At 40.3% G+C, this 21,576-nt stretch overlaps 1 protein-coding gene across 2 annotated transcripts in view; it reads left to right on the top strand.

The window, feature by feature from the left end:
* The window catches only part of tas1r3 (taste receptor, type 1, member 3), a 59,492-nt gene that overhangs the window by 31,365 nt on the left and 6,551 nt on the right, over nucleotides 1–21,576 (top strand). The window contains exons 4-25 of one of the 2 annotated variants that reach the window (XM_077602701.1): nucleotides 10,627–10,702; nucleotides 10,801–11,101; nucleotides 11,771–12,127; nucleotides 12,720–13,124; nucleotides 13,202–13,399; nucleotides 13,493–13,613; nucleotides 13,880–14,250; nucleotides 14,427–14,724; nucleotides 15,766–15,846; nucleotides 15,902–15,998; nucleotides 16,077–16,266; nucleotides 16,420–16,545; nucleotides 16,608–16,721; nucleotides 16,807–16,874; nucleotides 17,369–17,541; nucleotides 17,630–17,758; nucleotides 17,893–17,975; nucleotides 18,040–18,208; nucleotides 18,284–18,420; nucleotides 18,508–18,611; nucleotides 18,706–18,796; nucleotides 18,889–18,982. In XM_077602701.1, coding sequence (XP_077458827.1) covers nucleotides 10,627–10,702; nucleotides 10,801–11,101; nucleotides 11,771–12,127; nucleotides 12,720–13,124; nucleotides 13,202–13,399; nucleotides 13,493–13,613; nucleotides 13,880–14,250; nucleotides 14,427–14,724; nucleotides 15,766–15,846; nucleotides 15,902–15,998; nucleotides 16,077–16,266; nucleotides 16,420–16,545; nucleotides 16,608–16,721; nucleotides 16,807–16,874; nucleotides 17,369–17,541; nucleotides 17,630–17,758; nucleotides 17,893–17,975; nucleotides 18,040–18,208; nucleotides 18,284–18,420; nucleotides 18,508–18,611; nucleotides 18,706–18,796; nucleotides 18,889–18,981 — 3,782 coding nt within the window. In that variant the 3' untranslated portion in view covers nucleotide 18,982. Of the gene's footprint in view, nucleotides 1–10,626; nucleotides 10,703–10,800; nucleotides 11,102–11,770; nucleotides 12,128–12,719; nucleotides 13,125–13,201; nucleotides 13,406–13,492; nucleotides 13,614–13,879; nucleotides 14,251–14,426; nucleotides 14,725–15,765; nucleotides 15,847–15,901; nucleotides 15,999–16,076; nucleotides 16,267–16,419; nucleotides 16,546–16,607; nucleotides 16,722–16,806; nucleotides 16,875–17,368; nucleotides 17,542–17,629; nucleotides 17,759–17,892; nucleotides 17,976–18,039; nucleotides 18,209–18,283; nucleotides 18,421–18,507; nucleotides 18,612–18,705; nucleotides 18,797–18,888; nucleotides 18,983–21,576 lie in introns of both variants that reach the window. The other variant, XM_077602700.1, reaches the window with a different exon arrangement.

Here is a 21,576-nt window from a genome sequence, read left to right as displayed (position 1 = left end):
ATTCACTCACAGACTGATCCCCAAACCGGTCCGTCAAGGATCCGACAAATAAAGGCTCGTTACCACCATCTCCCCATACATGTTATAGTTACATGCGTCGATTTGGTCATGATGAACGTAGCTTTAACACAAACAGGAAACAAATTAAAGTGGAAGTTACCCAGGTCGCTGTAGGGTGAGGCAAGCTTAGCCCGTGGCAAAATGAAAAACCCATCCGCGATAAAGGCGGACTGTTGGATCACCTAATTTGATTGCTATCTTGGATCACCTAATTTGATTGCTATCTTGGATCACCTAATTTGATTGCTATCTTGGGCAGAGTAATTATGCAAAAACACACTGGCTGCCACCTGACAGTAATTTCGGGGATGAACAGTTTCATCAATGAGCTACTCTTGGTGGTCAGTACCAAAAGATCTAAAAGAAATCGATTGCATTATTTTCTGAGTTCAGCTTACTGAACAACGAAAGTAATCACTGAATTGAAAAGACACTGTGCAATAAAATCATGCTTTGTCCCTGCATATTTTTCGTGTTTAGCAGGGCCACTCAAGGTAAGTGTGATTAACCCTGCATGAGTCAGAGTCAGACCCCCATATTTTGCAATTGAAGGCTTCTTTTCACCTCCTCATTTATCCCCTTTTTTAGTTTTATAGCAATGACACAACCTACATCTTGACACGCAAACCTGCCAGTTAAAAGACTGGCAAGGGTCTGCAGTCAAAATGTCTCTACTGACAAGAAAGCAAATTTAACGCTGCCTTACATATGAATGCTCATTCTAATGGGAGGAGAGTCAATAGAATGAAGGTACATACAGTTTGCCTTTAGTATGGCTGAGGATAAGGGCTACTAATAAAGGTCATATTAAGAACCGTAGTAGAGAAACTGAGTTAAAACAATCTTTAGATAAGTTAAACCGACTACGAGGATTTAGAACATTCTTTCCGAATGTTTTAATGTTTACTGAGTCAGGGGTGGTCTTCAGTCAGGTCCAGAGAACTGTACTGCCACAGCCAACCAATATTCAGGCTGTCATGTTGAGGGATATTACAAATATATCACCGTGGCAATGACTGGTATTGTCGCCTGCCTAGACTAATGCAATGTGGATTTTCCTGTAAGGTCACCAGAGTGACGCAAAACCTCTGTCTCTAGTGCACAAACTGAGTCATCTTTCTGAATAAAATACGAGACCCGACTTCTGGCTTATGGCTTTCAGATGTGTGTGGTACTGGCGAGCAGTTCTGTAGAAAACAATCAACAGAAGCTCGCATCTCTAGGTCGGCTGACTTTTACAGTCGTTTGACAATGCTATTATTCCATTTTGCAACATGCCAACAGTAAGTACTGTAACATACTGTAAAACAACTGAACAGAAGTACTGATTTCGTTCCGAGCTGTATAGTGATATTTCCTGACTACATTGAACCGATTCTGTTCTCGTAACAAGACCAAATCTAGATCGTGTATCAGCACCTGAGGCAATGACGCCAACTCTAAATTCACTTTACATGCTCTTATTTTGAGGAGAAACAGGAGTACCATGAGAAAGCCCACACAAGCATGAATACAACTTACAAATTACCAACAGAAAAGGCCCAACAGTCATGCCAATGTCAGTAGTGTCCTCATCGATCATTGAAGCAACCCAATGGTTGTAGACAGGCGACTTCCCATTTGGTAGCTTAGTAACAGTTGCTGTAAACGGACAGACTTGAGCCAGCCTGCCTTCCTCCTGTCAAGTTTGAAAAAGGCTTAACGATCTGTTTTACTCATTTCCTCCATCCTGTAGTATTGTTGGGACAATTTGTCTTAGTTCTACCAGTATCTTGTTTTGTCAAACGGCAGAAATCTGAGCCAACAATTTGATTTCAGGATTCCATGTCGTCAATTTTGAAGACCAAAAGGTCAAAGTAATATTTTGCCTGATTGGATTCTGTGAGACGGTCTGTTGCATTTTGAGGAAACGGTCACAAGGGTTCCATGCATCGTGTGTTCTTTCCATTTTCAATGGGCATTTAAAGTTTATTTCCATACTTATCATTTTCATTTTGTTTTAATCAATGCTTTTGTCTACTTTAATTAGTATCTTTTGTAAATTGTCGTAATGTCCTTCGCAATAACATGGTGTATGGTTTTTTATTTTGTTTTTTTAACCATATCCCCTCATATTTTTCCCTCAAAACAAGGTCAAATGGAAAAATAATTCTTAGGACTTCATTTGATTTGAACATTTCTATCACAACTCGTCGTTTTAAAGGATATCCCAGATTCTCAAAGTCTGATTCTGTTCAACCTTCAGTCAGCTAAAGAGCATTCTATAGAAAGGCGATTAAAAAACTGAACTGGAGAGAGAGGAAAAAATGTCCAAATGTCTCAATTTGCACCACCTACCAATTTGTGTGCAGTAAGCAATCATTCCTGCGGAAACAGTTTGTCAAGAAGTCACGGAAACCTCCAACCCATTTTAAGTTCAAACTGATACATATAAATTACAACATGGGCTTTTATGTACTGTTGAAAAGAAAAAAAGTTGAACTACGTCAATAAATTGGAGTCAACTTGAAAGAATGAATGACACAGATTAAAGGGGCTCAACATTTCCATCCGGAGGATAAACACACAGGATAACCGGAATTAAAAAATGGACAAAACACAGGCGATGAAGAACTTCAACGGGAGAACGGCCCCAAAACAACAAAGCAAAAAGTTAAGTCACCGGCCCTGAGTCACTCACTTACTTAGAAATGATGAAACTAAACGGCAAAACATGTATTTAGGTTGGCTTTGCGAGGCACGAAGAAGAAAGAAAGAACTAGAGACAGATTCGCCTGAGATGACTGGGCATGTGGGCCACGACGGCACCGAACCTGTGCTTAGGAGGACAGACACCCCGAGGGCAGGACCACAGCAGCTGGTATGTTTCTATAAACAGGCGGGCCGACCTGGTGTGATGTGCTCAGCAGATGCCGTCTGTCCTCGGGAGGAAGTAATTATTGAGTCACGCCTCCAATTTATAGTGCACATCAAATCATCTGATGACTGACAGCCTTGAAGGGTGACTCACGGATTTAGTGAAAAGATGACAAAAGAGACAAAAAACGGAATACCCAGGTGTACGAAAAACACGGAAACATGCCTTGCTACAAAGGAGTATTTATTATTGCCGAGAAAATGTCATGTACGGAAACAATTTAGCATTTACACCCATCTGGCTGCGCCACGCTTGCCCTCTGTCGTATGGCTCTTGTGCATCTTACATAAGGTTTGACCTGGTAAAATTCCACAGCGCTGGCTCGCACCTCTCTCTTCCATCGTCCAAGTGTTACGCTCGGCAGCGACAACAATTTCTCACTGTTTAAATCCAGCCACCCACTCAAGGGATGTTTTTACAGCTGCTTACAAGCGGGGCGGCCTCACTTCAAACGAGACTTTGCCTTTAAGAGAGTCACTCGCTCATCTGGATACACTCGCTGTCATTGTTTTCGGGGGTCCTGGTCTACCGCTCTGGAGCGTCTCCAGAAAGACTCTTGCGGTCCACCGAGAGCAATGTTAACCCTTTATAGAGAAAGGGACAAGATCTTAAAAAGACCTGGCGTCCGCATGGGCATCGCATTTTAGGTCATTTATGTTCTGATTATTCAGATTGACTCTATAATTGCCATAAAATTACAAATTAAAAAAGGCCACGAATAATGCTCAAAGAAATGAAATAGCATTCGTAAGACAAAAGTTTATTGTTGTAATTATCTTTTTTAATATACAAATTTAAATATTCAACACACATTTCAACTGAATCAATAATTGCAGGTATATGTAGTAATTCATTTACTTTATTTAAAAATATACAAATCAGAAAATATTTACTATAAACTGCTCTTGGCAACAATAGGTGTCCAAATCATTTAATATGGGTACACTGGCAGTGAATGCCAATGTTTCACCGTCCAATTCATTTTGACTATGAGTGATTGATCACTGTCAATCCTCCCAGTCAAAATAGACTGGAAATCGAGCACCGTCAATGACTGCCAATGAGTGCCCTACGAAGGGTTAAATTTTCCCCGACGACTGGCTCGTGGTTGTATCACAGCTTTTGTTCGGTATGAAATTTTATGGATGGCGCACAGCTCATTTAGTTTCATTTGACCATAGACAGGAAATGTCTCACAAGAGTTGCTCGAGCAGGTAAAAATCATCAATATATAATAAAAGAACAGCAGGAGAGCAGACTAACTGTGAGATCACGCATTAGTTGCCTGATGAGTCAGACCAGAGAATGACAGATGAGAAATATTCTTTTGCTTTTGGATGTAAAACAAAACTAGCTTATTGCAAGTCCAGTTCTGCTCTATCACTTAGAACCACTTGAAATTAAAGTGCAGTGAGTGTATCATCAATAAAGAAGATTAGCCCCCTATCCTGGATGATGCAATGTAGATGTTCAGTCTGGAAAGGGTCAAAAAAGAGAGGGAGAGAGAGAGAAAAAAAACTGTCATTTAAGTACAGTAAGTAATATCACAGCTGCGTATTTAGTTTCTGTGTGAACAATCTATCTGGATATATTTTTCAACATAGCTATCTCAACAATCTAATCGCACGCCTCGACAGGGCTCGCGTTGCAAGGTGACTGAGGACGTTCCATCTTAGTTTTTACTGGTGCAAAGTCACCGTTTAAGCATGCACTGTACAAATGTGTGCCGGTCAAACAAGTGTTGTGTAACCCAAGGTGAAGGTGAACAAGTCCAAGGATGGACAAATTAATCACCATGCTATTCAGCCAAGGTTGCTGTGTCTTCCTTTATTTGTTTCTGCTATCTGTTAGCGATGTATTGACCAAATACCAGTCCTACTTGGGAAATCTATTTTATTTCTATTTATTTTGAAAGAAGTTTATGATTCTTTGGTACACTATCGTTTCTTCTTGGCGAGTACATTAAAATGAATACTACTCTGCTACTTGTAAAGGGTTCAGAAAGAAAATCTGTCACTATATATATGTATATGTGTATATACAGTTGTGGTCAAAAGTTTACATACACTTGTGAAGAACATGTCATAGCTCTCTTGAGTTTCCAGTTATTTCTACAACTCTGATTTTTCTCTGATAGAGTGATTGGAACAGATACTTCTTTGTCACAAAAAACATTCATGAAGGTTGGTTCTTTTATGACTTTATTATGGGTTAACAGAAAAAGTGATCAAATCTGCTGGGTCAAAAAATATACATACAGCACCGCTAATATTTGATAACATGTCCCTTGGCCATTTTCACTTCAATTAGGCGCTTTTGGTAGCCATCCACAAGCTTCTGGTTGAATCTTTGACCACTCTTCTTGACAGAATTTGTGCAGTTCAGTTAAATTTGATGGCTTTCTGACATGAAATTGTTTCTTCAGCATTGTCCACAAGTTCTCAATGGGTTTTAAGTCAGGACTTTGGGAAGTCCATTCGAAAACCGTAGTTCTAGCCTGATTTAGCCATTCCATTACCACTTTTGATGTGTGTTTGGGGTCATTGTCCTGTTGGAACACCCAACTGCGCCCAAGACCCAATCTTCGGGCTCATGACTTTAGGTTATCTTGAAGAATTTGAAGGTAATCCTCCTTCTTCATTATCCCATTTACTCTCTGTAAAGCACCAGTTCCATTGGGAGCGAATCAGCCCCACAGCATAATACTACCACCACCGTACTTGACTGTAGGCATGGTGTACTTGGGGTTAAAGGCCTTACCTTTTCTCCTCCAAACATATTGCTGGGCATTGTGGCCAAACAGCTCGATTTTTTTTTCCGTCTGACCACAGAACTTTCCTCCAGAAGGTCTTATCTTTGTCCAATTGATCAACAGCAAACTTCAGTCGAGCCTTAAGGTGCCACTTTTGGAGCAAGGGCTTCCTTCTTGCACGGCAGCCTCTCAGTCCATGGAGATGCAAAACACGCTTGACTGTGGACACTGACACCTGTGTTCCAGCAGCTTCTGATTCTTGGCAGATCTGCTTTTTGGTGATTCTCAGTTGAATCTTCACCCTCCTGACCAATTTTCTCTCAGCAGCAGGTGATAGCTTGCGTTTTCTTCCTGATCGTGGCAGTGACAAAACAGTGCCATGCACTTTATACTTACAAACAATTGTTTGCACTGTTGCTCTTGGGACCTGCAGCTGCTTTGAAATGGCTCCAAGTGACTTTCCTGACTTGTTCAAGTGAAGGATTCGCTTTTTCAGATCCATGCTGAGCTCCTTTGACTTTCCCATTGTTGCATTTGTGGGCGTTTGCATCCAATGAGCCCTATTTAAATGGCCTCAGAGAAGTCACCAGCTGTAGTCACTCATAATCACTCACAAGAAGTTAAGAGGCCATGCTATGAAGCTCATTTCACTGACACAACTTTCTAAGTCACCAAAATTGCTAATTCGTGTTGCTGTATGTATATTTTTGACCCAGCAGATTTGATCACTTTTTCTGTTAACCCATAATAAAGTCATAAAAGAACCAAACTTCATGAATGTTTTTTGTGACAAAGAAGTATCTGTTCCAATCACTCTATCAGAGAAAAATCAGAGTTGTAGAAATAACTGGAAACTCAAGAGAGCCATGACATTATGTTCTTCACAAGTGTATGTAAACTTTTGACCACAACTGTACATACATAGACATATAGGCATTCATTTTCGGAGACTGATTTTTTTAAATGTGTCAGAGCTGATTAATTAATTGTAGTGACTCCACTTAGCTAAAAGATTGCAGTAATACTTTGAATTTTGTTTGGGTACCAGGTGGTCGTATTTCATTTGAACTTGAGTCTAACGTCAATGCAAGTGGAATTTGACAATATACTCTATGCTAAACTAATAGTTACAACAGACTGTTGGATATAGTAATAAATATCATCCCCAGAAGTGGCTTGCACTTGCCCTTGTGAGCTGTGAGCACAAGGTAAAACACTTCTCTTGTTTCTTCATCTTTAAATTTTAAAAGTACCCTATAAAATTCTCCCACATATGACAGCAATCAAGTCTCACTGCTGCTTGTCCACAATTTCAAGTGAGAATAGCTTTCAAGGGCGACCAATCGTTTTCCCCGACCTGCAGGTTATTAGTCAATCCAAAGTGCAAACATCAATCCTCTGGTCGCTTGTAACTGTTTCTGCTCGATTGTTGTAGTAGGTCTCAGGGTCACTTTTTGACTCTTAACTTTCAGAGTTTTCTGTTATAATTATTAGAATAAATTGCAAATAGAAATATCTATAACATTAGCTTATGTGTGGAAATATCCGAAATAAATGGCTTCTGTGCAAGGGCCAAAATTGAAAAAGAAAAATGGGAAAAAAGTCAAAATAATGAGCTGTATCACATATTTGACATTTCATAAGGTGAGCACAAAATGTGTTTGTGGTTGTGAATTTGAAGCTGTTTATAAATCTACTTCATAATGACAACTTTTACTAAGGTCCAGCTTTTTGTATCATATCTCATTTTAATACACAGAACGTGTGGGATTTGTTTGTGTGTATCGCCTTTGCATCTCTGCACATGTGCATGCGGCACAGTTGCAACACACTCATGGAGCACACATCCACACACACACACACACACACACACACACAGGCTGAAGACACAAGAAGAACGAGTTTTACAGCTGGGAGGAGAAGGGCTGCTTTGTTTAACCCTTTGCAGGTGGAAAGCACGTGTCTGGACTGTCATCAAGATTGCTACAAGAATAATATTAAAGCATTTGAATTGGTTTCCAGGATAACACCCTGATTTTGCAAAACAAAAGATCAACATTTATTAGGGTGGATTAGGTGAAAATTGAAGATCATTTCAAACCTTGCGTAGCATAGGGAATAATATACTATATATAGTTTGCCACCATTTATTCATCACATTTTCCCCTAAGCAATTCCCTATAATTTGCAGAGAATTATAAGTGTGGGATTTTTTTTTTGTTTTTGGGGTAAAAATATCTGCGGAATATATTTGTGAATACTTAAAAGACTATGACGTTCTTCCAAATTTAGTGGAATCATTGTTAATGTTTTTGATGGTTCATTATTCACTGCCATGGATGTTTATATTTGTCAACTAGAATCGAACTGTGCACTGTAACTGATGAACAATTCTTTTTTTTAAACAGGTGGACATTAGTCAGGTTCTTGTAAATCAGGGGTGTCAGACTCACCCTTGTCACGTGCCAAATAATACGTACTTGTCATTATGACCACCATTATTCAACAAATTGAATGCTACTCAGTTATCAAATGAATTGGCATTTATTTTATTCGTCGATGAATTGCTTAAAATGGTCCAAACCATTAATTTAATGGGTCAAATTAAACAAATATGGCTATGCAACTTTATATACATACTACTGTGTAAAAAAATATATATAAGCGTCCAAGCCATTTTTTTTCCTTGGCATTTTTAACACTAAGCCAGTTTTCTCCTCTAGTTGTTTAGAAATCAATGTGTTGGATGAAAGCAACCCCTGTTCTATTGCTGATTGTATAAGAACAAACTTTTTTTAGGTTAATAGAATTGTGACAGAACACAATATAAAGGACAGTACACTGGCATGAAAAGGCTATAGAAAAAGCAGATGTTCATTGATCTTTTTAAACAAATGATTGGAACTTTTGACATTTGGAGGCAGTTTTCGTTCTATACAGCAACAGGTGGCTGTCGTTTCTGCACGTACAGCAGAATTTTCAGCAAAAAGATGAGCACGGATTAGCATTCTGTGGCCGGATCGGGCTAGCTGACAGCTTTGACTGTGCACGGAGGGGCTGGCTAATAATTTGTCAGCGGCTGTGGGGGTGTGAGGCCAGCATGTCAACAACGGGCCCAGTGTTTCTCAAGCCAGCAATGGAGATTAGACAGCCAGTTTGATCTGACCACTAGGCGGGTAGAGGGGAGTAATGAGAGGGAAGTGCTTGGTATTCCTCTTCGTTTCTCATGGAAGCGCAAGCTTCAGAAGTGGCAACGTGTTCCTTTTTGCAAAAGAATATCAGTGCTGTCTCAATCTGAGATGTGTTGTGCAATCATTTTTGCCTCCTCTGCAGGTTAGCCCATAAAGTGTATAAACACACAAAGGCTAGCCGTGCAATTCTTCAGATTTAAGGCGATAATCACTGATCAGATCACTGCACTGTGTTCCTGGGTGGCTTCATGTATTCGGTTACTGGAAAACCTCCAGGCTTGCCTGCTGCATCTAAAATACTTACTGCTTCCATGCAAATGCATTTTCAATATTTATGTGGTTTGGGTTGGATTTTGTGATTGAAGCGCTGCGGGTGAAGCAGATATACAAGACGCAAATCTGACACCTACTGGTTGAGGTGCATGCAGAAATTGTACACCAAAGAGGAAAATCACCTGTTTTGGGGGAAATTTAAAGAGGCTCAAAGTGGTTCTCTAGTTCATGGTCGACGATGCAGTCGGGGAATTGAAAAAAACAAAACAAAACAAAAAACAAAAAGATAAGTCGCATCAAAGAAAGACATTGAGTCAGAACAGCAGACTTGCGTCAAGATGGCAAAATGAGATAACCAGGAGAATACCTCCTCTTATATCTCTGAACGGGCTCTGATACAACTTCAAAAACGGCGAAAAGATGCGTGATTAAAAAAGATGATGGTGGTTTGCAAGCGCAGGAATCGCACGTCATAAGTTTGCAAGTGAGGACATGTGGCAATTTCTTGCAGAAAATGAAATTAACAAAGCAAAAGCAAAACAAAATCAATGTTGTTTGGGAATACTCAGTCTTGTGTACGTCTATGGAAATATACCAGGGGAAATGTGTCAATTTGACTGCATGGGTGAAGATTATGAAAATGTTGATGCAAACTGAGACGGTGAGGGGAAGGAAGACAAAACAAACCAAATTGAAGAAGCAATCCAAACACATTTGTGTTATTGAAATTAAGGTCTCATCTTTTTTTCAGAGAATTAAAGAGGCCACAAACAAATGTCAGGGAAATTTGGCCGACAGTTGAACAGCGCTTGCATGAACGAACACAGTTCAAAACAAAAGCAATTTTATTCACACATAGTTTAGGAAGGGCATAGTAAATGAATTGCACATTTGTTAGCACTTGGAATTTGTGGATTGTTAATGAATCATGTCTTAAAACAAGTGATTAGATAATCTTTAGGTACACTTACATAGAAACAGGAGGAAGTAAAATAGAAACGTAAAATACAGAGTATACTGCCTTATTACAGAAGTCATTTTTCACAGTATTTAAAGAATATATGCAGGTAATTGTTCAAATAAAAATAATAATCCTTACATAGCATGGATGTGGCTCCTTTTTTACATTCGCCACCATCACCCACCTCCAATTTTTGCATGACGGCTTGTATTTGAGTCAAGCTATCGGAAATTGAAGGAGACAATGGCACACTCACCTTACAGGTGAGTTTGCATGACAAAATCCTTCACGGTACACCTGCGAGTGCTGAGTGCAACCTTCCAGCCTGATTCCACACACCAAAGCAATATGGCTGTCTGTTTTCCTCTGTTGCTACTTCTTGGGGTATTTAAGATGACTTCCATGACTTCACCTGCATGGTTTCAGAATATTTCTACGAGCCTCTTCAATTTATCAGGCGATATTATGCTAGGTGGGCTCTTTGCCATCAACCAGTTGAGCAGCAACCTCAGCCAGAGGACTGAGCCCAACGACATCAGCTGTGAACGGTAAGTTAAAAATCGTTTGACTTTATATTTGAGCTATGTATAATTGTCATTTTAAAAAATGGTAGCCATATTTTGTCATTCTTTAATTCTCTCCCCAGTTTGAATGAACTGGAACTGGGACTTGCAGTGGTGATGAAATTTGCGGTGGATGAAGTCAATGCAAACCCATCGCTGCTCCCCGGCATCAAGCTGGGTTATGAAATCCAGGACACGTGCAGACAAACTGCGGTTATTGTCAGGCCCGCCATCTCTTTTTTAACAGCCAAAAACAGCAAGGAGCTGTCAGTGCAGTGCAACTACACCGACTACGAGACAAGCGTGGTGGCCGTGATTGGCCCCTATGACTCTGAAATGGTGTCAGCCATTGGGAAAGTTCTGGGATTCTTCTTAATGCCTCAGGTTTGGTTTTTCATCAATCTCCAACTATTTTAATGACTTGTAATCAGCGGACTGGATGTAAATTACGACTAATGTGTGTGTTTTCATGGTATATTAAGTTTCACAAGACATGACGAAGAGTCAAAAATGCTCTAAAAATGAACCTATATTTACTGCTTCCAACCAAAATGGTAGTTTTCATGCGGGTCAACTCATGACCAACATGTCTACCAAATTACTACTTAGGATTGATACACACCGAGAAACATAGCCAAAAGTGACTAAACTGGTACTGTCGCCAAACTGGCTTCATTTTTTTTTGCAAAATTCAGGAATAGATTTTACAGTAAAGCCTTTACATCGTTCACTTTTTTCATCCTTCAAGGATATGTGAAATTATATAAATCATTGCTTTTCCATGTGTGGTATGAGTACCGCTACTTGGTACGTGGGCTTCCACTAGTGGTACTCTACAAACTGATTGAATTAAATATTCGAACAATCTTTTTTTTTATTCCCCACAGTACATTCATCAAATACAGTTCTGTTATATTCAACTTAAACTGCAAAATATTCTGATTTGCTTTTTCTGAGTTGTTTCAGTTATGAAACGACGGCAACACGGCACACTGTGTGTCACGTTGGAATATTTCATTTAAACGTAAAATTCCGTTTGTGTTCCCACTTTAGATCAGCTTTGGTGCCAGCAGCAACAAATTCAGCGACAAGCGTATCTACCCGTCGTTCTTCCGCACGGTGCCCAGTGACACGTTGCAGATTGATGCCATGGTGCTTCTGCTGGAGGAGTTTAAGTGGAACTGGGTGGCGGTGGTAGCCAGTGATGAAGAGTTTGGCCAACAAGGTGCACAGGAATTCACCAAGAAAGCCGAGTCCACGTCAATGTGCGTGGCCTACAAGGGCATGATTCCAGTCTACACCGACCCAGTAGAAACGGTTCAAAATATTGTCGACAACATCCAAGCCAGCAAAGTCAAAGTGGTGTTGGTCTTTTCTCTTCCGGATCCAGCTGGGGTCTTCTTTAAAGAGGCAAGTGAAGACTTAAGGTTTATATGAAAGAAGACACTGTGGATGCTGTTGATAAATGGATATATACATATAAATATTTTCCCCAGTTTTTCGTGGTGTACCGCAAAAAACGGGGGAATACTGTAAAGTATTTCTGCAGTAATCCCCCGGTTTTCACGGCATACAACAAAAACCCTTACAAAAAAAGGGGGTTATCATCAAACTTGCAGGATAGGTTTGTAAAGAGCTATCTTTTGCTAATGGATTAGCAGGGAAAGTAATATGAAATGCGAAGAAAAAAGAGTGATGACGTTTTGGGGCACCAGGCCCAAGAGTGTTCTCACTACCAAATATGGCATGTTGAATTTGACTGCTTTAATTGAAGAAAAATATTATTACAACTGAGACTTGACACCCATATATATATCAACAGCACATTTTTAGGTCGTGTATTTGTGCACCAAATGTTAAATTTGTGGCCTAAATGACCCAAAAATGTATGTCCCCGTCCGTCTTCAGTCTACGTGCAGTATTGGTCTTTAATTGTCTTAATTTTGGTAATTAACCATTTTTGATGCATTAAAGAATTACAATTTATAGCCTTCATTTATAGGTTATCAACAGGAAAATAAAGGGTGTGTGGATAGCCAGTGCAAGTTGGGTCTTTGACAACCGTCTAACGTCCATCCCCGCCATGCAATCCATTGGTACGGTCATCGGATTCACCTACAAAACAAAGAAGCTGGATTTGCTCCCGGCCTACACAGAGGTTCTTTTTACCAAACTGAGCGAGCAGAAAAAGACTTCCTACGATGCATCAAAGGTCCAAAATCCCTGTCCACAATGTTGGAATTTGTCACCTGCCAACGTGAGCTTAGTCGTGGATCCAGCCGTAATGAGAATTTCTTTTAGTGTATATGCCGCCATCTACAGTGTGGCTCAGTCTTTGCATAACATGCTTGGGTGCAATTCTTCTACTTGCATATGGGATGCGGAGACGAGAATTCTTCCTTGGAAGGTGAACCTTATATGTCGTAAAGATGCCCTTTTGGTTTTGTTACTAACAAATTCATGTGTTTTTGTATGTTTCCGCAGTTGTTGAGGGTGTTACAGAACACATCCTTTAATATAAATGGCAAACACTTAGTGTTTGACAGTAGCGGAAACCCCAACATTGGATTCGTTGTGATCCAGTGGGTTTGGACCGACTCAAATTTGGGTTTTCTGGTTGTTGGAAGCTTTGAGGAAGAGCTCCGCATTAACAAGTCTCGTTTCAAATGGCACACTGAAAATGTACTGGTAATTTGTTACCTCGTTTGTCTTTATGGTGTTTTTGTTCAGTAAACAAAAAAACACAAAAAACTGTGATGCCATTATTTTTTGCAGGTACCAAAGTCCACCTGTTCAGCAGCATGTGAGATCGGTCAAATCCAAAGAGTCAAAGGCTTTCATTCGTGTTGTTTTGATTGTGTTGACTGTCTGCCAGGCACTTACCAGGCCAAAAATGGTAATATTAACATCTAGTAAACCCTTTTTTTAAAGGAATTTGCAAGATGGTTTACAAGTTAAATTTTGGCTGCCTCTGAAAGGTGTTGAAGTAAAAAAAAAACTATTCATCACATTATCTTCATCAACTCTTTGGGTTCCATTGATGGTGATTGAAACCCAATTCAAATGGATTGGATGTCTAAATCTGTCAATGTCACTTTATACAAAACTGGGGAAAAAAGAGATCCTTGCTCATGTTGTTGCTGTCCTTCTTGTCCTTTCTAGAGGACATCCAGTGTACCCCATGCCCAAAGGGCCAATGGTCAGAATCTCTAAGCACTAACTGCAGCGAACCCACTTTTGAAGTCTTGTCCTGGAACGCACCTGAAGCACTTTATCTGGCAATAGGCGGGGCATCGCTGCTGTTATGTCAAGTCGGCGTGGCCGTCATATTCCTGCGGCACTGGCGGACCCCCATAGTGGCGGCCTCTGGTGGACCCTTGACCTTTGTGGCGCTTTTCAGCCTGATAGGAGCCTGCCTTAGTCTGGCGCTCTTCCTTGGGCAACCAAGGGACGCAGTGTGTCGTCTTCAGCTGCCACTCACCTTTATTTTACAAACCATTGCCCTCTCTGTTATCACATCCATTTCCCTGCAGGTGAGGAATACAAAACACCATCATAAAATTATTTTAAAAAAAAAAGAAGTCCAAATACTCCTGGGGGACCAAGATAAATAAATACGGAAGTACTAAAGAAATAATTTGATTGTACTTTTTCAATATCCATGTGTTGTATTTATTTATTAATTATTCTCACTTCTCCCCAAACCCAGATATTCCTAATAACAGAATTCCACGACCAAGCCACTCGTCACCTCCAGACACTTCGAGGTCCCGCGTGCTGGATGTTTTTGATCATCTGCTGTGCCGTTCAGGCCGGTTTCTGCGGCTGGTTTGTCCAAGAGGGCCCATCGTTGTCAGAGTACATGGCCAATATGGAAATCGACTTCCTGAGAGCCTTTCTGTCATGTCCTGTCATACCGCTGCTCGGACTGGCCTTGATGCAAGGCCTCAACGTTTTAATGGCCATCGTTTCCTTCATGTGCACTTTGATGGCGACGAAACGGCCGCGTCAGTACTACCTTGCCAGGGACATAACCTTTTCCACGTTAATATACTGCATTATTTGGGTTTCCTTTGTTCCCATCTACATGGGTCAGAATGAAAGAGACAGCTACACTATTTTGATATCCTTCAATATGCTTGGTAACTTTGGACTATTTGCAGCTTACTATTTCCCAAAATGTTATCTTCTTTTGAGGAAACCTGAGCTCAACACCATGGAGTACTTTGGTAACTTTTTGGAAGGCGCAGCTAGTGTTGAGCCACAGATTAGCAGTGAACAAGACCAATAACCACACAACACTAAACAAAGTGTGTCATATATTCTGAATAAGATCAATTATATCAAGAAATTAATGTTAATATTGATGTCATCTAGTCTAGCTACCCTGTTTTTTTTCAATAGGGGCATACAGAAATGTATCAACAGTAACATATAGGAAACAGTGTGTGCTTTTAGTGTTTTTTAATTGACTAGTATTGGTAGTGGGCCAAAACAAAATGGTTTTGCTTATGCACAAATCACGTTTCCCAATGTAGCATCATGTTTAAATATTATATAATTAATTTCACATGTACTACCACGTTGCAATAAAATGTATCTTGGGTGTCCAATGAAATACATTTAGAAACACGCACAAAATAATTGTCCCGTTAATTTAACACCGATCTACCACATTGAAACATGCCACTCCCGCGATGCATACTTGGAAATGTAGTTCTAAATGACGTAGTGACGGTTGCTACCAACTGAAGTTTGGTGTTCGAGCCAAGACAAATTCTTTCGAAAGAGGGATCCGTGGTTTTTTTAATCGGTAAGGTTCCTTTTTTTAAAATCAGATTTCTGAACGTCACACTTACAGTATGCTTTTAACAGGGTAGCTTCTAGTCGGAAGCCTATAGTGACTCGCGATTTAATTCGTCACCATATTGTTTTTACGTGGGTAATTTTGGCTTTGTGGGTCAGTGTATTTTTTTAAAATTAACATCCGGTGAAATACAAAAATGTAGCGCCAAATAACTAATGTTTCCATTTTTTATGCCCTGTAGAGTGCAGTATAAACATGTCCAGAAGAAGAATACACAGACGTGCCCTATCAGACACAAGCGATGGAGATGTTGATGTCACAGGTAATTCATTTTCATTCATTAATTATTTATATTATTATGTTAATTATATCAACAGAATTGGAGAAAGCCAAGCTACTAAGACAGTACCGAATTATGGATGCAGACAGGCAGGCCTACAGAATTTTGGCCCAGCAGCAGATCCGCAAACAACAGTGAGGGCAAAAGATCACCAGTGTTATGAATTTTCTATTATTTTTTCCCCTAAACTGAACGACTATTTGTGTCGCAAGGCAGGAGATAGAAAAGCTGACAGCCGAGCAGAAGGAAATGGAGCATAAGCTTAGTGCTTATAATAGCCTGTCCCGACAAAAAAAGGACAAAACGAATGCAGAGAGCCTTAAAGTGCTTCAAGAGCAGAGAGAGCGCCTGGATGAAGAGTTGGAGAAGGAAACTCAGCATCAAAGAGAGCTACAAAAAGAGGTGAAGACAAAAATCAGAGTTTTATATCGGCTTTAGGTCATTTGCGGCGCCTGACAGACTGCCTTTGCTTTCCAAAAAAATCTCCATCTTCATTCCTAATAATAATTTTGGTGAAATATTGCTGATTTTGTGATTTATGTGTCTTGTGGACAGATTTCTAGCATGGAGATCAAGCTGAAAGGGCTGAGGAAAGGGAACTCCAGCACAAGTGACATCCAAAGGTCTGCGCACAGGCGGAATCAGGAGGCCATGTGCACTTTTGAGAACAAACTGCAAGGAGTGAGAATCAAAGCACCATTTGTTATTGCCAAAACTGTTCTGAAGCGTATGCATTTCCTCAGGGGTTAACCAAATTTAACGAGCAGCTGACCAAGAACAGTCGCCTCCGGGAGGACCTACAGACTCTTCAAATCGAGCGCGTACGTTTCACGCGACTTCACGACAGGCTGCTCCAGGTGAGACACTCGGAAAATTTCCTAGCAGCTTCCTAGCAACAAGTGTTGAATAAAACTCTGTGCTGTGACTGGTTGCTTTCCGTAGGAGTGTAAAGACATGAGGAGGAAGATAAGTGAAGAAATCCACCTGTCAAATGCAGCCCACGATGCAAGGTTTGAGCAGGACCTTCAGTGATAATGGTTGTCATTTTGTAGGGGGGAGCAGGGTTGGTTGTCACGTTTGCGATAACTCCACTATCAGAGAGTGGTGTTGCAAAATCAGTATTTAAATGATCAGAATTGTGTCAGGAATAAATCGAAACTTGACTTAAGCATTTGCTTTTTTCGTAGGTCAATTTTAACTAATTTAAGGTCTTGACTATTCTTTTTATTGGATTTCACACATTTGGTTTTATTCATGTTTCATCATAAGAAAATATGAGGAAACAGCTTACAAGTTTGATTCACAATCTCAAGCTAGCCAGTTGCATGCTCACGGTTCGTTTAGTTTTAATCCAAAATCTATATTTGAACGGAACACTAAAATGTATTCTTGTTAATGTTCCTCATTAAGATGACTACTGTAAATTGACAAAAAATCACCTATGCTTCATTCAGAAGAATGTCATATTATTTTTAATGCAGTTTCCCCTTTCTTGTGCATTTAGGGTGGAGGCTCAGTCCAAGTTGGCGATGATACGAGAGAAAGCGGAGAAGGAGCTCTTCCAATACAACACAGAGATGAGGGAACTCGAGAGGGTTATTTCACACGAATGCAGTCTCAAAGACTTCATTACCGCAAAATACAGCGAGAAAATGGACCAAGAGGGAACAGAGTCTGGTCAGAGGCATATTTCAGATGATGTTTTATTTTGGGGACCCATTCTTTCTTGTTGTGTTTTCTCATATCAACATCATCTTTTAATAAGGTTTAAAGGAGCACAGGACGAAAGAGTCGAGTGAGGAGTCACCGGATGACTTAAAGGTGTTTTTTCAGCAAATTCAATCTGTGACAGGAGAGGAAGACCCAGAATTGATGGTCAGCAGGTTCATCCAAGGTACGTCAGTTTCTACTGTGCTCTACCCTTTAGAGTTAAATGGAATTGAGGTATATTTTAACCCCTGCTTAATCACTTAGGCGTCCAATGACTACTGTACAACCTTTTGTGCACTTTGCTGTTTTCCGGTGCAGATGAAGACCGTAACTTTGGACTCTTCAATTTTGTAAACGAGCAAAACAATGAAGCGGAGTTGCTGCGGGAGCAAATCAGCCAGGTGACTTTGTCATCTCGCACTGTGTGCCTTTCCGGTCATCTTATTCAATGTGTGTATCATTCAGATCCAGGAAGAAATGAAACACTTTCAAGAGAAAGGTTTGCGACAGGAAGAGGACCATCGCTGCTCAATGAGAGACGTCGGTGAACGGCGGAAAGAGGCCGAGTTACAGAGAGAAGACTTTGAAAACCGTGCCGCCATATTAAGCGAAACTTTGGAGGAAGTTAAAAAAGGTGGCTTTAAACGCCTAAACAACCTTTCCACGTGCCTTAAATTTTGGTAAGTAGCCCATACTTAAACTCTCACAGGAGTGAGCAGCCTTGTCTCTCGAGTGGAGTGTGAAATGGAGGATGCCATCAATGACAACAACATCATGCAACATTTGAGTGCGGTGGAGCAGAAGACCAACCAGCTCCTCAATATACAAACTTTTCTGGATAACAAGGTAACATTTTGGCAATGTATTTCATTCAAACTTGTTAGGCATCAAGAGTAAACTTATGTATAACCTGTCTGTTGTTCTTGATTACAGGAAATTGGCAAAGAATGCAACTCTGCTGATCTTCCCAAATTTCTATTTGGCCAAGACCCAGAGATGCTCCAGGAAAATGTTGATCTGCAACCTGCAATCCATAGGTTTCAGCTTTTATTTTATACATTTGACATTTTGCACACGTACTGTCACACTGGCAGGCTTAGTGCTGACGGCTGTGGTCTCTGACATCCCCAGTGGAGAATTTGACGTGGACAACTTGCTTGTCGCGGATGAGGAAGAGCGGCCGCTCTCACAGGGGGAACTCCGCAAAAGAATTTTGGAAGGGGTGAGTCATATTTCAAAAAAATAAATAGAACATTGTTTGTAGTCTGTTTCGCCTCAGAAATATTCCATTGCATGCCTTTGTATTGTTTACAGGTTATGCAAAGAGAATCTTTGGGGTCAAAGTTAGCAACAAAAAGCTTCAGAGCAAGTACACGCATTCTGGAAGAAATGCCAATGGCCATGTAAGGTATGTATAAATTCAAAGTAGAATTTCCTATAGTGTTTTTTGTTTTTGTAAAGGTCCCTTTTAATGTAATTTACAATTTGTTAATTTGGATCTAATTAGTTGCAGGGCTATAAAGAGGTCCTGGTAGCCAGCTGGGCTTTTAATGTGTAAACGGCCATCTGGCCTTGGTCAGTACTGTGAAAGTGTACTGTTTCAGTACTTGACTCTGACTGCTATGCGCCAATACAAAGGTTGGGGGCACTAAAAGCTTTTGTCATTCTAATTGACATGCTGAGATTTGGATGTGCTCCACGAGTGAGAGGATTTTTGTAAGCCCCATGGCATTGGACATTTTTTTCTTTATTTATCAATCTTAAAATAATCAGAATGTAAGAAATATGTATTGCCATGAAGGTGGAAAGGTGATAAAATATAAGTCAATTTACCGCTTAATGAACAGTTCACCTCAAATTAGGGCATATGGTTGGATTTCTAAACTTGGTTATGATATTGTAGTTTTTTTCTGAAAACTTAATGTAATAGACATTTTATTAGTCTATGAAGTCATAAACAACAAAAGGTACCCTCTGATTGGCTGTTGTCATACATTTTCATAGACAATGTTTGATTGAGAAAATGCACTTGAGGCTGATTACCAAAATAAATCTAACATTTTTAAAAATGGTATAATTCATCAGCTCCATCTGAAGCTGTATTTTAGCAAGTGCCTAATAATTTTTAAAAATGAGATTACTGTTGTAATACCATAGTTTAAAAATAGTTTCTAGATATACTCATCTGTTACTTATACTTTTTACTTATAACTCATTTTGTCTAAACAGCATTTATTTGAATCACAACACTATTCACGTGTCTAATCTCATGTTGAGTTTTTTTTCTCTTTCATTTACTGTAAAGCCATTTGAAAGGTCAACTTATCTAAACAGCGGTTTCCTGAAAAGCTAAAGACGGTGATTTATTTTAGGAGGTTGTAGTTTTACCCCAGCCCTGCGAAACAATTCACTAAGCAAGTTACTATTTTGGGTATTCAAACGTCACATGCAGTCCTGAAGTATTTGGACAATGGCCATTTGTAAGGATTTGAAAGTTTGTTTTACTTGAAGCTTTCAAAATCGTAGAAATGTTGTCACCAGACACTTGTTCAAACAAGAACAGGCATGAAAATGGGTCAATCTGATGTAATGAACTGCAGCTTGTGTTGCTTTAAAGGATTTTGATAGGATGTGGAACGGTTACTCCAGACATTAGCGACTGGTCGATTGATGGCTTGGTGGGCTTATTTAAGATAAACCCACTCGCGGCCTCTACCAAAACAGATTACAGGAGATAAAAAGGGGGCGCCATGGAAAGAGCGAGCAGGGAGACGTGATGGAGGAGAGGCTGACGTCTTTGAAATTCTACTCTCGCAGCCAACCCCTCCTCCGCCCTGCACACGGCCCTGCATCTCCATAGAAACCCTCCCTTTTTAATCGCAAAACAAGCTCATTTCCTGCTCCTGACAAAGAGCCTTCAAAGCTCACGTTGACCCACCTCCTACTGCAGAAACATAGATATCATATATACGCTACGTTTTCTTATGCTTTATGCAAGCCAATGGGACGGATGGCTCACTTGTCGACCATCTTAGAGCTCATTAAAACATTAAAACCATGGAGCCTGCATGTTGAAATGACAATAGATTGCTCCATTTTCGGCCTGCTTGCTCATCAACATCAGAGTTGCAGTCATTTAAAAATAATTATATCATAAAAACTTTTAAGATCCAGTCAGAATAAAAGCCAACTTAATAGAGTTTCCCAGAAACCAAAGCGTTTGTAAATCTGCCAAGACTTTAGTGAGCAAAGAGTACTTTAGTGGAGAAAATAGTTCATCTCTGTTGCAAGATGGCCACTATTACAATGCTGACTCTGCCTTTTGACATCCAGGCTTGCACGACATCTATGGTGGCTACCTATAGCGGTGGAAGAACACCCCCCCACCCCCTACATACACGCGCACACACACACACACCCCTGCCTTTGGCACACATCTCTGCAGCAACACTTTTTATCTCCTCCTACTTGGCTACTTCTTATTTGCACACCTTGATTGGCTTGATCGTCTGGATTGGTCACTTTTCTACTTTGGTGTCACTTTACTTCAAAAGAGAGGTTTTTACCCAGGGTGTCCTTATGGGACCCCACTGCGTCTTTCCGCCGGGTTGGGTTCTATGGGACGGAAAATAGACTATTGCCTCACAATCTAGGTTGGAAAGTGAGACTGCCCTTCTTCTGTTTGTTTATTTGGGAATGTTGCCAGGTAGTTTCCCAAGCCTGCTCCCAGAGCCCGTCCCTCCCATTGGCGTATGTATAACAGCCCCTAATGCTACCGCCACTGCCACCACCAGCACTCTTATTACACCCCCTCCTTCTCCCTTACCCCTCATCTCGGGATGTTGCTAGGCAACCACCCACCCGGAGACCATTTCCCGACGAATCAGATGGGTGGACACATTTTCAAACAGTTTTTTTCCTCCTCTCAATCGAGTCAATCTTAATATATGCAAATAACATTCTGCATATCTCCCTTTTCTATAAATAATTCTACAACGTGTT

This window comes from Stigmatopora argus, chromosome 6 (assembly GCF_051989625.1).
Source record: "Stigmatopora argus isolate UIUO_Sarg chromosome 6, RoL_Sarg_1.0, whole genome shotgun sequence".
Classification (NCBI taxonomy): Eukaryota; Metazoa; Chordata; class Actinopteri; order Syngnathiformes; family Syngnathidae; genus Stigmatopora; species Stigmatopora argus.
The sequence above is the reverse complement of the archived record's forward strand: the minus strand, read 5'-3'. Positions and strand labels throughout refer to the sequence as shown.